Source organism: Eurypyga helias, unplaced genomic scaffold (assembly GCF_000690775.1).
Source record: "Eurypyga helias isolate BGI_N326 unplaced genomic scaffold, ASM69077v1 scaffold18033, whole genome shotgun sequence".
Taxonomy (NCBI): Eukaryota; Metazoa; Chordata; class Aves; order Eurypygiformes; family Eurypygidae; genus Eurypyga; species Eurypyga helias.
This window is the reverse complement of record NW_010242056.1, coordinates 791-18,356: the sequence shown is the minus strand read 5'-3', so window position 1 is coordinate 18,356 and position 17,566 is coordinate 791. Positions and strand designations below refer to the sequence as shown.

General features: G+C 40.1%; 1 protein-coding gene across 1 annotated transcript; it reads left to right on the top strand.

Annotated features, from left to right (window-relative positions):
- Positions 1-14,734: 14,734 nt before the first annotated feature.
- LOC104507622 (collagen alpha-1(IX) chain-like) lies at positions 14,735-17,019 on the top strand (the record flags this gene model as incomplete). Its single annotated transcript, XM_010148964.1, has 4 exons — positions 14,735-14,919; positions 15,240-15,313; positions 16,674-16,751; positions 16,887-17,019. Coding segments are annotated over exons 1-4 (299 nt in total), but the record flags the coding sequence as incomplete, so codon positions are not given.
- Between the last annotated feature and the right edge of the window lie 547 nt (positions 17,020-17,566).

The window sequence follows — 17,566 nt, the reverse complement described above, 5'->3', positions numbered from 1 at the left end:
GTCTAGCTGATTCTTTGAAATGTATAAATCTGTATAAATGTTGTAAACTGGATTGGTTTTGCCAGAAACTGTTACTTATTCACAGAACGACTGCAGCAGAAACAGTGCAAAGAGGCTTGACACATATTTTCCTGGCTGGGTTTCAAGTGCTTTATGCTCTCTTCCTCTCATACTTGTTGACTTTTATGCTCTGGATGGTTTTCTGCTTCTCAGTCTTCTGCGTTCTCATGGCTTCCAGGCTGTTTACTTGGGTGTCCTTCGAGCCCCTAGCCTCTTCAATCTTTCTTGGCACCCCTCAGAGCTGGATTTTTGCCCCCATTTTTGTAGGCAATTCATGGGCATCAGTGTACTGCCCACAATGAACTCCTAAAACAGACTCTAAAACAGACTTGTCCTCACTGCTGAGAGGAAGTCTCCCTTAGATTCTGGGTAGCACACAAACTTTTCAAACTCAAGGTGTCCCACACAGGGTAAATACCCTTTTTCTCAGGCTCCATTCGCCAGCACAAGTCACATCCTAGGGATAACCATTTTTCCCTCTCTTCTCTCCAATATTTGCTCTGACAAAAATCTGGTTGCTTTTTTCTCTAGGGAAAAAAAAAAAAACCACTTTCAAAAAAATCTCTTGATCTGACCATTTTTGTGATTCCATCTCCCAATCCTTTTGATACCAAATTTTGCCCCTCTCATAACTATCTGTCCCAGATGCTGAGGCTGCATGTTTTGCTTTAAGAACAGCAGACCCTTTCGGAGTTACTTCCCACAATTGCTTACTGAACTGCATGTCAAGTTAAATCTCTTCCTTCTCCAGGCTTTGAACAACAAAAAGACTGCAGAATCTCATGAGGTATCACATACTAAAATGAGTTGGTACAGCCACAACCGAAGTCACAGCATCATAGAATCACAGAATGGTTGGGCTGGAAGGAACCTTCAAAGATCATCTAGTTCCAACCCCCCTGCCATGGGCAGGGACACCTTCCACTAGACCAGGTTGCTCAAAGCCTCATCCAGCCTGGCCTTGAACACTTCCAGGGATGGGGTATCCACAGCTTCTCTGGGCAACTTGTCCCAGCGCCTCCCCACCCTCTCTGGGAAGAACTACTTCCTGATATCTAATCTAAACCTCCCCACTTTCAATTTAAACCCGTTACCCCTTGTCCTGTCACTACAGGCCCTTGTTAAAAGTCTCCCCCAGCTTCCTTGTAGCCCCTTCAGGTACTGGAAGGTGCTATAAGGTCTCCCCGGAGGCTTCTCTTCTCCAGGCTGAACAAGCCCAACTCTCTCAGCCTTAGCCCATTTCTCCCCATCTCCCCTAGACAAGCCGTTCCCTGTGGATAGTATAGCTTCTTTTGCATGTTATAATTTTTGTCTAGGTTTTGGCACCAAGGTTTTCAGGATATATCATCTGAGGGTACCAATGGGGCCACACTATTCCTGCCTGGCCCCCCACACCCTGGCCCAGCCCAGGATGCCGTGTCAGACCCCTGGGGCCCTGCCCAGCGATGCCACAGCAGAGCCAGAGCCTGCCCTGCTGCCCTGGGGGACCCCCAGGATGCTGCCAGCTCAAACTACTCCAGACAGACTCCTTCAAAGGCCATGCTCCCTGAACAGTGTCAAGTGGCTGTCCTCTCCAAATCAGATCTCTTAAGTTGCAAACCATTAAACACTCAGCACCATTGATCTTTTTCTTCTTTTTCAATCCTTTGGGAAAAGGAGTTGCATTTTATGTGGTTTCTACAAAGCACTTAGCCTAAATGGTAAGTGTGAAATTTGTTCTAGCCCTGAGTGTTTAAAAAGAAAAGAAGATATGACTTCCCTGCCAAAAATCAGGTGGGTTTTGAGGTCAGCTTGAGCACAAAGCTGGCATGGGTCATTTAAGTGCCTTGTAGCCTAAAAGATGCAGGCAGCAACACCCTGTCCCCATAAACAAACAAGTCTAGGGCAAGAAAAGGGCCAATCAATGCCTTTGGAGCATCCCGTGTTTTTGGACTCTTGTAGGCTGTGTGCTTCCTCTGTTTTCTGTCCTGGTTTCACTGAGATCCAACGCAGAAATGTGACAACCCTGAATTACATTCGGAGGTAATTCTTGTTCCACAGCCAGCCCTAGTTCCCACAGCCACTGTCCTATGGGTAATTTGATTGCACCAGTTCAGCTAAATCCATATTTGCCCAGCAAGAGAAATATTATGGATCACCATTTCAGAATGCTGAACATCCTTCACTTATCACCATGTTATGCCACTGAGTAAGTAATGATGAATCCAGCATCCAAATAACCCTGGCATTTAGTATTGAGAGATAATATAAATATTAATAAATGCAGTTACAATTTAGTACAGAAAACCTAATTTTAGCTCCTTTTTACTACTTGTAACCACATGCCAGACTATACCATCTGAATGAGCATACAGCATGGTATGTACTTATTAATTTTCTTACGCCTGCGGTGTTTACGGTATTTTCTTTGCCTCTCTGCTATAAGATACAAATTCCTAGCCAAGTAATATTTTCTTCCTTGGATATCAGAGAGACTCCTAAATTATTACTGCTCTGGAACATGTGATAATTTACAGACATTTATACCTTCGGCTTCTATCCAGTCCAATATACCTGGTTTAAGAGAACACCAACAAAGAATAAAACCTGCTAAAGCTGCAATTTCTCAACCTCAGTCGTAAAAGGGAAAGACATGGTATGTAATGGATGATGCAAGTCAATTAATTCTTCAGCGTTTTTACCACTTTGTAACAGCTGGTTGAATAAATTTTAAGGGTCAATTCCACAGACAGAATTGGGGAACTCTAGAGGCTCTCTTTCACCTGACTGATGTTTTCCATCAAGCCCATCTCAGCATGTTTTCTTTTTTCCACATCTGTTTAAGGTATTTGTACAAAATATACCAGAAGATAACCCTCCCAGGAAATTCCCAGAGTAAATGCCAAGAATATATAATGACTGAAATGCCCAGAGTTTTTTCAAAATAAATAGGGACTAAACAAGAGATCTAAATGCATGCATACCAACATTTAATTTTAGGGCTCTCCTTCTTGAACCGAATCCAAGTTGTAGAGTTAGTCACCTACACTTCCTACACAGAGCATAAAGAGAGGTAGGCATACCTTAAGGCCTACTCACCAAAAATGAGGAACCAACAGGAAATGGTAGGTACAGGCACATGCTTAAAATTCTCACCTAGAGCCCAAGTACCTGACTCAAGGCTTCAGGAAGTTTCCTCCCTGGCTCTGGGATCCAGACCAGAGTGTACCCCGGACACCAGGAACCTCATCTTTGAAAGAATCATCATGGCACAACCTTTACAAATCAGCAATAACCAGCACACTTACAGGTAATGGTACTGGCACACCTATTTTGTATGTAATAGCAAACCAGGCTACACACACATCCAGCGTATGTGAGATCAAGCTTCAATTTCTTATTCCATGTTGGGACTGCCTGAAGTCCTGCTGTTCTGGGTATGATCCTGGCTACACCATGTGCAGAGAGGGATGCAAGATTCATCAAGTCAGAAGGAGAGCCTACAATAAAGGAGCATGACTTAAACATGAGGATTAAACAAAGTGCAAAGGAATGGATCTAGTTTCTGATAAGGTCTCTTCATACATCAGTCCATCCCAGCTCAGTCCACAACCACTCTCCTGGCTCTTGAGGTTCCATTTCTCTTAGGTGTTTCTTTCGGTTGTAATAAGAGGATTATTGTCTTGCAAAGTGAATGAAAGCCATGCAGAACGCACAGTGTTAAGCAAATACACAAATAAGATTTCAGCTTATTGAAAATATGGCAACATAATGGGGAAGTTACCAAAATGCCTTTATGTAATTAAAAGATGGATGATCATTGACATGTGTATTACTAATTCTACCAAAGATACAGAAAGTGCAGAAAACACTGAAAGATCATTTACATCTGATGAATAACAGGCAACATAACACAAGAATATCAAGCCTATTAATATTTGACAGAACAAAGTGTTCTGATATTTTTCCAACACAGTTTTTTTTTAAACAAGGTGTCTGTCTTGTAAGTAATGTTAGAGTGCTTGAAAACAAAAATTAAAAAATCCAATTCTTGAATATTCCAGCAATATAACCAAAGATAGAAACAGTACTGCTGACTTTGAGTCTCTTAACAACATGTTTACTACATAAAAATGGAAAGGGTCAATAATTCATTCATTTATGCATAAATTCATCTGTCATTATCAATATTAAACAGTACTAATCCGTGGTTAGGATTAATTTAATTTATAATGAATGAACAGCATAGCGTGAGAATCTGAGCATCGGTGATTGTAAAACTCCACCTGTTGGACAGGAAAGTCAGTTCACTAATCGTGTTGCCACAGACACTTTATTTCTGCCCTTAGTTTAGACCATTTCCTGCAAACGAAGCTCTGCTTTTCCTGGAATGGCTTATGCCAATTCATCAAGTGAAACACACCATGCTGATGAAAGCCCATTGATGTAGTTTAACTATATATATATGTATATATATAAAAATACATACATATGACTTGTATAATGTTATGTATATGTATATGTATTTTATATATACATATATACACATATATACATATTATATGTATAAAACTACTTTTCCAGTATAAAAATGTCACAAGAAATCCCACACACTGTCATTATTATGCCAGGAAAGGCTTCTCCAATATAGAACTAAACTCATCCTAAAAAAAAATAGCTTCCCATAGGCAGCATTAAACCAGTTTATGGAGGAGGCTTAAAGACACAGGAAAATAGGAAAGTTCTTGAAAAAAGTATTGAAATTTCACAGAAACTGAGAACACTATGTGTCAAATTTGAGCTGCATTACCTTGAAAATTGTGTTCAGTGCCCTGGAGTATTCTTCCCAATTACATCAAAGCCTCTGCAATACTCAGAGAAATGTCCTAGAGGTACAGGAGACAGTCTGAGTGACAGCGCGTGTGGAAACGATTTGCACTTGTATTTGTGTGCTGATTGTGGCAAGCAATTTTGCTGGCACTTCTTTGCTCCAGGACTGCTAAGTAGTTCAGCTTGAATGCTGTAAATAAGCATATTTATAAAGTAGTGATGTGAGACAGTAATTGAATGGTGGAACAAGTTGTCCAGAGAGGCTGAGGGATCTCCATCCTTGGAGATAACCAAAACTTGACAGGTCTTCAGCAACCTGAGGTTAGCCCTGCTCTGGGCAGGGAGGTTGGACCAGAAGACCTCCAGAAATCCCTGTAAAGCTAAACTAGTATGTGAGCCTCTGATACACTTTCGATAAGTTCAGTATGTCCCAACACAAGCAGGATTTTTGGGCTCTTTAGTCCAGTACCTTCATTTTTTGAAGCTTTGGCTGAAGAGAACTAAAATGGTCCTTCAAATTCTTACAGCAAATCTAAATATTCCTAAGAATTCTCAAATACTGTTCAGAATACAGTACCAAACAGAGTGCTGTTCATATGTACCTATGTTTTTTAGGTAGGTTTACAAGGGCTAGGAAGATATTGTTTTAGCAGTCCTCTAAAGTCGTCTGGTTATTCTCAAAATTGCTAGTGCCAGGGAAGCAGCTGCTTGCTCACCCTTCCCCACAACCTGGTTTCATCCTTAGCCTGAAAAGACCTTGGTTAGAGGAGACAAGGTAATTTTCCACGCCCAATTAGTCCTTGATTTTCTTACAAGGCTTCCAGAAGAAGGAGCGATTTTGTGGTGGGATGCTTGTCTGCCACGGGGTAGGCCTGTGATCATTAACTCATTTCACACGGACTAGCAGACATGAGATACTAACAACTTTTGTTTGGCTCTGAGCAAGGCTCGACTCAGAGCGCTGACCTAGAAGTGGCAGTAGTCCTCTCCCACCGTTAATCCTTTGCGACGCTGCCTTCCCCTTGAACATGTGCCTTTCCCTCTCAGCTATTTCAAGTATGCTGTAAATCTTTGCAGTACCTGGCTGCTTTCCAGAGAGGCTGCAGCATGCAACGCAGACCCCATAACCCAGGTGAGATCACGAATTTTGGGAAGAAATGTGATTGATATTTCAAGGTATTGTAGCTATTTTTAGACCTATTTTTTATGCACAGCTCCTATGGATGGAGATGAGAATCCTGTACATAGGAGACATTCCTATTTGATCCTCATGGTGAGTTGCTTGGCTCTTGATTTGTCAACCACAATATCAGCCAAATTTCCATGATCACCTTCCTAGTACTTTTGCAGCTTTATTTTTTTTAATTGGTGTTGGCATTACAAAAAAAGATCTTTCCTCAAAAAAATGATAGTTGACCACTTTTTATAAATAATACAGATTTCTCAATCCATATTTTATAAGGACTTAAGTTCTGGCAATTGAGTGTAAAGTACTTAATTTTAGGAAAGCATATGAGCACAGATACCATCTCAGCTGCAGGCAAAGCCGAGAAATCTTGAGGTAAGTTTTATTGTCAAAAATACATTCTTCAACCCTACATAGAAAAAAATGACCAAAAGAGAGCCAGAAATGATAGCTTCTTTGGATAATAAGACTTCTCATGTTTGTGGTACAAGAAGACCACTGGTGGCAAAAAAATCCAAGGAATAAAAAAATGATAGTAACAACGGATGTCTTGGGCAATCCAACTATAGGACATACAAAAATAAATGAGAAAGCAGCAAAACACGTTCTGTGACATTTGTAGGAGTGAGTGACTAATTTACACATGACAACAGGAAATATCTAATCACATCTGATGAGATACTCTTCATAGCATTGCATCAGTAACATGGGAGACAGAGAAGCTTATGCCACTAAGATAATCAACATGGATTTATTTATAGGCATGTTACATTGCTTCTTAAGTGACCTGCAGTAAAGCATATACCAAACTTTTACAAAGCCAACCATTAAAGATAAATCAAGATGATAAACACTTTCCTGCACAGGCTCTTTTTTTTTTTTTTTTGGCTTTGTTTCTTAAGAAAAGTTCCTTATGTAGTTTTCCAGAAGAAATATCCCCCAGATATCACTATAAGAATTTTTTCTTTTCTGAGTTCATGTAGTTGCTCTTAAAGCATGTGAGCACTTGATTCTTCACATTCTTGCAGCACAAATAGCTACTTGTAGCTATACACACTAGATAGAAAGTATCAAATCACTTGTTCCTGGTAGCAAAATTCTTTCTCACATTCATTCTCAAGGGCAGGACTGTAGGGGAGGAGGCCCAGAAGCTCTGTGTGCTGAGAAATACAGGTATCAAGGTGTTCGTGAGTTGCAGCAACCTAGTTGGACTCTGAAATACAAGTCTGCCTTGAGAAGAGGTTGGGCTAAGTGACCTCCACAGGTGCTCCCTGGTCTAAATTTTTCTATGCTTCTATGCTTTTTGGATTCTTTTATAACATGCAGTTTGTGAGGTCATCTTTGTGAGTCCTCTCTGTATACAAGAACCAAACTTCCATTCCAGTATGTTGCATTTTGAAAAAAAATAGGAAATGGCAGAAAAAAACCCCTTCCTTCCCTCTCAGACCACAGCTGGCTTTGGTTTTGGGAGTACTGCTAGGTCTAAGTCCTCTGAAACGCGTTTTGCTATTACAAGGGCAATCTTTCCTTTTTGAATTTTCAGTATTGCAAGTCTTGTAAGTATTAAAAGATAAGAACAGCTGTATCAGGTCAGACCAAAAGTCCATCTGGTACACCACACTTTCTCTAGTCAAGGAATTAATACTGGATGCCTATAAAAGTGTGTAGGAACAGAACAAGTACATAGGAACACTTCTGCCAGGTATTTTCACAGTCTGCAGTGATTTGTATCTTGGAGGTGGTCCCTGGTGGAATTTTCCTCCATTAATGTGTCGTGTCTCTTTTTGATCCCATACAACTTTTAGCATTTGCAATGTTGAATACTAAAAGCGGTGGAAAAGAACCCAGCCACCAGCCTACATGCTGTATGGGGAAGTGCTGTCTGTGGCTCACTTCCAATCTCTGCCTTCCAGCTTCAGTTGATAACCTTGGTCCTTGCTCTGCAAGAGAGCAGCAATTGTTCTTTACCCACTTCTCTCATGCTGCTTAGACTTCATTAGCTCTTATTGTTTTTCAGGGTTGAAGAATCCTCATCTATTTAATTGTTTTTCATACTGAAACCACTCCAAACCTTTGCTCACCCCTGTTGACCATGGTTTATACAGCAGCAGTTTGATGTTTTCTGCTTTGTTCACTACTGTTTTCCTAATTGTTCCTAACATGCAGTTTGCTTTTTGCCCACTACTGAGCCGTGAGGTTATGTTTTCCTAACTCTTCCTATTACAGCTGACAGATACCTTTCTAGAATGGTAGGTGCTACCGTAAATCTCAGCTTCCCTTTTTGTTGCTCAGGTAACTCCCTCGTATCTGCAGATGTTACCTCCCCATTATTTATGCTCCTTCCAGATCACATTTATGAATGTTTTGAATAGTGCAACCCTTTGTACAAATCTCAGCGGGGCTTTGCTAATAAGCCTCCTTCTGCTTTGAAAATGTTCATTAAATCTACCCCTTGTTTTCTACTCCATAGTTGTCATTTTGGCGGCATGTTGCTGAGAAGCCCTCTGCCAGTTGTGGCATAACAGTGGATTCACTGAGAGAAACGGAAGGAATAATGTTAACCAATTTTTGTTGTCTTGATTTTCTCCAAATGAACTTCTGACCAGAATGTTTTTTGCAACCTGGTAGCTATATTGAGGTCAATAACCAGGTGTAAGTAGAAGTGCAAAATCAGTGCAGTGGAATTGTAGGCCTTGTTATAAATACCTAAATAAATACAAATTGTTAGTATTATATTTCACAGGATTTTATAATTGTGTTATTCTTATGTGTTTAATGTCCTTTATGTTTCCCAGAAGGCAGAGAGTAACATGTTTTAAGTGCTAGCACAGTTCTTTTGATACAGAACATTTCTTGCAGATTAAACTGTATATTCTAAATGTCACCAATTCTATACAGAGGCCTGTATGCGTCAGCTTTCTGTGGTTCCAGAATCTGCCCTAATACTAAACTTCAATGAAACCCAGCTTTCATTATAAAATAGACAGTCCATCTAAACTGCCCAACCCAGAGCTTGAATAAGACAGTACTTGAGTTAGCTTGAACCTACACAGCGATGCCCTAAGTCTGCAAAAAGCCTGGAGTTATTCTGGAGAGAGCTGAGGACTTTGGAGATCACAATTTTAGAAAAAAGCTGCTACAGAAACCTCATGGTCTTCAACAGTGTGAAATCTGGCTTTTTATACAGCTGCCACCAAAATCAGAATTTGTACCATAGAATTTGCCCTTTTGTGGAAATGAGTGTACGGAAATGAGTGTTTCTCCACAGCCCTGCCAGGAACTCTTATCCTCTGCCACATCCCATTTGGCTTTTTATCACAAGAGCATCAAGTTGGGCTGAGGGGAACCTGCCCCAACCTTGGGGCCAGGTAGCAGGAGCCTCAATGGCCTAAGGATGGGAGGCAGGGTGCTGAGCTTGGCCAGAGAAGGCAGGGAGTGCTGGAGAAAGCCCACCCTTTAAATTGTCACTGTCCAAAATAACCACACGCTAATTTTATTTTCATGAGTATTTTACCTATGTACCAGTGTTGTGGTGCATATATGCTTATGTAAGAGAGGGAAATCCTGATCCCTTTTAAATCAATGGACGTTTTGTTACTTGTGCTAGCAAGGAATAATTCCTCTCAAAGGGTATTTTATGACAGTAAAATAGATTATGCTTGCTGCAGCATTTAGAAATAAGTAAGTTCCATCAGGCTGACAATTACAAAAAGTTTTGATTTTAAGAACTGAAATTTTGTTTAGGTAACATAATTTCAGGTAACATGTTTTTCATCATCTAAATGATGTGCTAGTGAGCTGGGATAATATTTAGGCAATATGCAGTGATAGAAAGAGAGAACCATATAAAACAGTATCATCAAGATTTATTACACTGTGACTGAAAATACTTCCAAATTTGGAGGATTTTTTTCTTTTGTTAGATATAATTGTGAATTTTGGACCCAGCTCTAAATAATACTATTTGTTACATAAATGAGAAATTCTTCACAACATTTTATGCTCGCCAAGTAACTAACATGGACAGGAAAAGTCTGTTTCTGATTTTACTTCACTTGATGAGAATTAGTAAAATCAGTGTGAGGAGTACATGGACACAGGTAAGTTGAGATCAGAATCCCAACTTCTGACAAAACACAACTGTGTTCATTGCAATATTAACGTAGTGCTGCTTGAAGTCTTCAACTTTTCTTTTGATTTTCTCTGTCTTTCCTCTAGAAAATAATTTCTCCTGTATTTAAGGTAATTGAAATCACTGACTGTAACATTTGGGGATAATCACTGTCTGGCACCCCTGGAGACAAAGTACAAATCTTCTGACCTAGAAAGAAATGAAAATAAGAAAGATACCACAGTCTAGACTTTCATCCAAAGGTAATGGGAACTGCAAGCCTCATCCACAGAAAGAATTATTATGGCAAAGACATGGAGCTATGGTGGAAGTTTGTCTGGCCCTATCTATAGACCATCTTTACACTCCAAGAACACTCCAGAGGGAATTGTTGTATTCTGGAGACTACACTGAGACAGCCTGGGTGCTCACAAACTGGATACAATGCCATTACAGCGAGGTTCACCTGGAAAGATGATTGTGCTGAGGAGATCAGAATCTGGCCCCACATATTTCCAGGTTTCTTTGAGTGACCTCTCCTAGAAAGAAGCTGTTTGGTTTTTATAAAAAATGGCATCTGACAGCTTGGAAAGAAAAGCTGTTTTTCTTCCCATGCCAAAATTCATAAAATTTTGGACATAAAAGTACATTTTTGTGAACGTAAGAATTTATTGGATAGTAAATTGTTAAATTCCAATGATGTGTTGGATCCTGACGAGGATTATAGTTTTGCTGTCAATTCAATTACCCTACACTTGTGGATGCTGGTTTAACTATTTGTTGTTGGTTTAATTAACAGGAACTTAAGTCAGTCCAAGTTTTGCCCCTTGTGTCAATGAGATCAGTCACAGGTCCGTCATCTTAACTCTTAGGGCGTTGAATAAGGAGTAGATCTTTCAGAAACGCCATCACTCACAGCCACACAGAGTTAATCAGAGACAAACACAACGTAATAAACTCACACAAGTTAAGCGAGTGTTATGCCCTTATTCTACAGTCTGCTAAACTACAAAGAGAGTAGTGACTCTCGTGCTATAGGTAATGATAAAGAAGGTTAAAATGTCTAAAGCAGGTTTTTGCTATTGTAAGCTGAAAGGAGAGCATGGCCAGAAGAAAATGAAAAATGCATGAAGACACAATTTAGAGAAGACCACCTGATGCAGAAGTAACTTTCCAGGAGATATGAGATTAATAATAAGTGACCTCTCCCCGCTCCTCCACTGCTGCTCCTCTCCTCTCTGGCTGTGGAAGAGTGGGGCAGGTCTGGTGGCACCAAACTTTGCTCCTTGTGAGACCACTCATGTGGGCAGAGGTCCTGCTTTAACAAAGCAAATAAGATGTTGGTTCCTCCAGTCCCCAAGCCTGATGTTGAGCCCTCAGTATGTAGGGCCTCATGTAGTTGTAGCCCTCATGTATGCCACCAAACTTTGCTCCTTGTGAGACCACTCATGTGGGCAGAGGTCCTGCTTTAACAAAGCAAATAAGATGTTGGTTCCTCCAGTCCCCAAGCCTGATGTTGAGCCCTCAGTGCCTGCATGTATGCTGCAAAAACTTTTCAGAGGAAGAACAAACTTGCCTAGTCCCTCCTTAAAATCCTGCTCGAAAGTACAAGCCAGTGACGTTGAGCTCCTTCAAGCTCAGTCAAACAATAAACACCAGGAGATGGCTTAATTTAGCCACCTTAAATGGTCATCAGCCCAAGCCTGAACTGAGGAACCTTCTTCTCTGCCACATTTAACAGCTCCTACTGAGCCAAATGTTGGTTTCTGTGGTTTCTGTTGGATTGAGCCTTCTGAAAGTCTAACTACAGCCATCTCACTGCAACCTTTTTCATCACAGACAGCAAGCTTTATATCCGCAAGAGAAGCTGGGTCCACCTGATTTATTTGCTATTCCCCTTCAATCCAGCTGCAGTCTCACCAGACAGCTAGCTGTATGAATACATGTTCTCCAACACAAGCTACAAAGAACAGGAGTATGGAATCAGATATTTGAGGAGAGGAATGTTAAGTCAGATGTATAAGCACAGATTAAAATGCTAGTGAAGTGATGACATTACTTGTGTCTTACAGCTTGTTTTCAGCTTACTTACAGCTTGTTTTCAGGAGACAGTATTTGAACAAAGTCACCATACCTTAACTAAAGAACAGAGATCTTTTGGAGTATCATGTTCTATGTTGTTTAATCAATCAACTTTCAACAGTTGAGTGGTTAGAGCTTGGATGATGCATCCTTGAGCAAGTGGCTAAACATCAATCACTGTGCACTGGGATTTTCTGAAAAAAATTGCATTAGTCCAATTCATAAAAAGAGAAAAATACAAAGTGACCTAGAGACACATCAAAATAGTCAACTCATCTAAATGTGAGTGCCAGTTTGATGGGGACTGTCTCTGTGACACTCAGCAGGTTATGTAAGATACCTACACCACCTATCTCAGCTTTCATTTGCATGAAATGGGAATAATATTGACTAGATCATGGAGCTAATAAATCAGCTACCACTAGTTTGTCTGCTTATATTTTTCTGGTTCTTTGAAGATGATGTGATAATTATCAATAGAACATCTAATCAGGAATTTCATCACAGACTGTGAGGTTTGGTTCAAGATGAAGACATCAGAATACACACAGGACAACCAGGGCCTGTTAGCGTCTTCTAGAGTTCTTCCTTTGCCCACAAACAGAATATTAAATGGTGTTTCTAAGCCTCAGTTACACAGTGTCTCCCATGTTTTATTTCAGTAAGTATGTCTTCCGAAAATCCTGAATTGGGAAAAGGCATAAAAGAAGTTCCACCCATGAGAATTGCTGCAATGCAGTGCAAATGAAAAAGATTGTTCAGAAACAGTATGTGTTCCCTGAATTTCTCTGAACAAGGGTCTCCCACTTTGGAGAGGATAATGTGTGTGTCAATAACCCCAGACTCAAGCAATGGCAAATATCTTCATGTCATGTGCCAAAAAATGTGCTAATTTACTCAAAGATAGTGCCACTTAGTTCCATATATAACTACTGGGACAGCTTTTTCTTCCTTAATGCTGCCACAAATAAATGGGCAATACTAAGAAGTCACAAAGGCAAACTTCATGCCACAACTACATATGACAGAAGAGATGGTTTGTCATCTGGGTCTTTTCCATTCCTTCACAAACCTTCTGGTATTCCTTCTAAGCCCTGGGTGCTCTCACTTGTTCCTTTCATGCCAAATCATCCCTTTCTCTTCCTTGTAGCTTCAGGTGACTTCCACATCCCACTCTCCCTCCTGTTTCTATAGACTCATTTTCTGCCCTACAGATATTGCTGCATGACAGAAAAGTAATATTTGCGTGGTAGATAAGTGACTCAGGTGTATACTGACTTGAGCAAACTTATTGGGAATCAAATTAATATTTCTACAATCTTGGATTTCCTTTACTGAGTGGTTTCATGTGCCAGTGCTGGCACAGATATCGTATGTTCACCATCGTGATGCTGGACTGCAAGGCTCCCTGAGCGTACCTTTTTCTTGAAGGAGAAAAAAGTGGTATCACCCAAGATCTGCTTGCTTAGGCATGAAAATGAGACATTATTCATAGCAAACTGTACAGGTTTATGATCCAGCCCCTCCCTTTCTAACAACAGACATGAAAGTGTGAACCACATTGATACTGGAATTACCAATACTGGGAATGTAAATTACAGCAAATTGGGATAAATGGGGTAGTTCATTACTCATTGCTTCAGGCTCTCAGCAGACAGCAGAGATCATTGCATTTGCTATAGCACACCCTTAAAAAAAAAAAAAAAGGAAATTTAAACTACCTTAGAATATTAAGAACCTAGAGAAGATGAAGCCTTACAAATGTGATGTATTATCACAAACTAGTATACTTTACCATACATACATGAGTTTTGACTGCGGTAACTACCAGGACCTTCTGGCTGTTCATTTCTCTTCCTTTGGTCTTTTCATGCATACAGATTTGCTCTCCCTCTTTACATCCATGTGAACAAATATAAATAAATGTCTCTGTGTGCCCAAACATGCCTAATAGCCTATGGAAAGTGAGTGCTTGATCAGTGATAGCTGAAGAGCACGAGTCTGCTTAGTAATGCCTATGTGTATTCCTCAAAATGTTCAAGTTTAAGCAATGAAAACTCTTTTAAATAATTAGTTTTATTTGCAAGAACCAACTGGGACATCACCAGCTAGGCTTCTCCTGAGGTCACCTGATGAGTATATCAGCAATAAATGGAAATGTCTTCTTTATAGGACTGAGGTTCTCTTGTTCTCAAAGCCTTCAGTCTTAACACCACAGCAGGGTCACCAGCTTCCTCAGACCCCTGGTACATGTTATTCTTTCATCTGCCTGCCTGAACAGCAGACCCCACCAGTCAGTGGCTGGCATCAGTAAGCTCTTACTTTCTTAATCTCCCTGCCCTGGTGCTGGTGCAAGCAGCAGCCTTTTCTTTGCTCTCTTGGCTTCTTTATATTCCACTGGCTCCAGAGATCCGCCCTCAGACCCCCCACCCCGCCCCAGGACACACGTCTGTCCAGCCTCCACCTCCTTCCCTTCACAAGATTATAACAGACCCAGTAGCCTGCACCTCCCTCCCCGGTGGGTCCTGCGTGGGGCAGGAGGAGCCATCTGCCCCCATTGCTGCTCTCTTCTGCAGGACTAATGAGAGAGAAGCAGGGAGTGTGACTATAGGCACCACGTATTCACATGAGAGAAGTGAAGAAAGCCAGCAGTGAAGATGAAAAACAACTGGTAAGAGAACAAGTGGGATTTAGAGAAATGTGTAAATAAGAGATTAGAACAGTTAGAGCTCTCCTTGCCAGCTGCCACCTTTGTTGTTTAGTTTTATGACAGCATTATAGGGACGAAATAGTAATAGAGCTTTATTGACATGTTTTATTAAAAGGCAAAGATAAAAAGTTCTCACGTAAAGAAATTGTCTTGTCAAATCTGTTGGTAAATCCTTTTTTTTTTTTTTAATACATTTAATATGCATGGCTCTGAGGAGAAAGTCAGTAACAGAACCTGTCAGAAACTATACATTCATACTGGAGTTTTCTTTCTGTTTACAGGAAAATTACAGCTTTCTTTTACATGTGTAGTTTTCTGTGGTCTTTCATCTCAGCAACCATCCAGCATCAATCAAGTAAGGAGACAGACTTTATCTGCATTTCATCTTTCTGTAATTTTCACTGTCAAAAGAATTATTTGGAGCTTATTCAGAATTAAAATCCTCTCTAGCTAGCCATCGCAGAAAGGCAGAACTGTGTGTGTGTATGTATGGATGTATGTATAAGAAAAACAGCAGGAAAAGTAAGAGCTGCGTGTGCTATTTTAAGCTTACTGTTAGATATATTTTTAAGGTAAGGATTAAAATCTGGATATAGTTGGTAGATACAGGACACAAACTTCCTTCCATCTTTTAGTGCTTCTAGTTAGATATTCTGCTATGTGTAGCAAGAGACTGGTTCCACTTCATTTGCTGGGCATGAAGTATAAATGGCTGGATGTCAGCCATATGTCCCATCAAATAATATAGAATGAGGCTGTTTCTAAGGTGTAACATGTCAACCTGAATGTTCCCTTTAAGTCTATGTTGTCAGAAGGAAAACCACATTTATGGTTGAGCCCTTGCAGCACACAAGAGGCTCTCTGTAGGTTAGAAATGCCTCTCCTTCCAGCTTGCACCCTTCATTCTTCCCATCTGGACTTTACTGACGTTTTCCAGATTGACCTGATACTGGACTTGTACATGACTCAAACTCTCCAAGTAAATGTTTATTTTTCCTTCCTTAAATTCAGGGAATCTGGTAGTTTTCATCCTCATTATAAGACTTTTTGAGAGATAATATTCTGAAAAATTAGATTTAAAAATTTGGTTCCCTCAAACAAATTTCTTCTACATTCTTGTTTGGGTCAACAAAAAAGGACTCTAAGTTCTTCTTGCCCTCACCCTGTATTTCATGAATGATCATTCTCTGATCAAATGTGGCACAGAGGAAGCTGGGAACACCTGGAATACCAGAGAGGATGGAAAAGATGCCAACAGTTTCTCAACAGCCTCTTTAGTTGGCATGAGGTTTGTTTAAGTTTCCTTGGGACTAGAGAGACTGTTGATTTAGGTAACTGGCTTTTTTTTCAAAGTTTGCTTAAACCACCAAAAGTTCCAAACCAAAAACTCTTTACACAGCAGGCCTTCTTGTGCTACTATTCCTCCATAGCTCCACAGAAGAAGAATTATTATAAGCCTCTCGTTTAAAGGCTTAAAAAAAAAAAAAAGTCAATCAATCAAGATATAATTTTAAATATGGAGCTTTCTAGAAACATGTTTATTTCTTAGACTTCTGACTACAATGAGTACAGTTTAAATAGATTATTATATACAACTACTTATTATTTATAGCTCTATTTAATTAATAATATCTTTACAGTTGCTTCACTTAACTTTTAAGGTGATCTGAGGCAATGTGAAGACACATGGTTAATAAAGTCACCCTGTTTTGCAGGACTACCAGCCATTCTGGGTGCCAGTCAGAGAACTGATCTCTGCCCAACAATCAGGATTGGCCAAGATGACTTACCAGGCAAGTAGCATCGTGACTTTTTCAGGGAAAAGCTACTGTTCAGAAACTTTATCGGGTTATATTCAGCTCTGTGACTGCACAATTCTCTAATTAAATGAAAAGTTATATTCTGGACAGGTATATTTTTTCTTGTAGGCTTTGACCTGATTTCTCAGTTCCAAATAGAAAAAGCTGCTTCCCAAGGAATTATCCAGAGAGTAGTGGGCTCCACTTCTCTACAAGTGGCTTACAAATTGGGACTTAATGTAGACCTCAGGATCCCAACCAGGTAACGCTTTTTATTGTTTGATTTTAACAATAATATTGCTAAATGTGTATATTTTAAAGGGACAGATTCTCTTCCTAGCTAGATCACCTCATTTGCAAAACTTTTGGAAGGGGAAAGAGGGGTTCAACCTTTTTTCTTTGCCAGCACCAGACTGAACTGGTTCTGTAACAGCAATTTCAGGGAATTCCACTTTCCTCCACCAATGATATTGGTCAGGGTCCCTCAAGATTTGACAGTAGAAAGGGATTCATCGCTAGGAAGTCAAGCCAAAAGTTCTTCATGACTCGAAAAGAGATAGGGAGGCAGAGAAAAGATAACAGGAACAGAGTGAGGTAAGTTTTCTCAAAACATTGACACAAAGGGATCTTTCAGATCATGTAACGATTGCAAAGATAAGGTAGGATAAAAGCTGATTGATTGTAATTTAAAGGGGTGGGTTTTTTTCTTCTTTTTGGCCAACAGGTACATGCATGCTTCTGGCTATTTGTGGTCACTTAATCGATAAAAGATGAAAACTGTTATTTAGCATGTCACAGGCAAGTTGCAA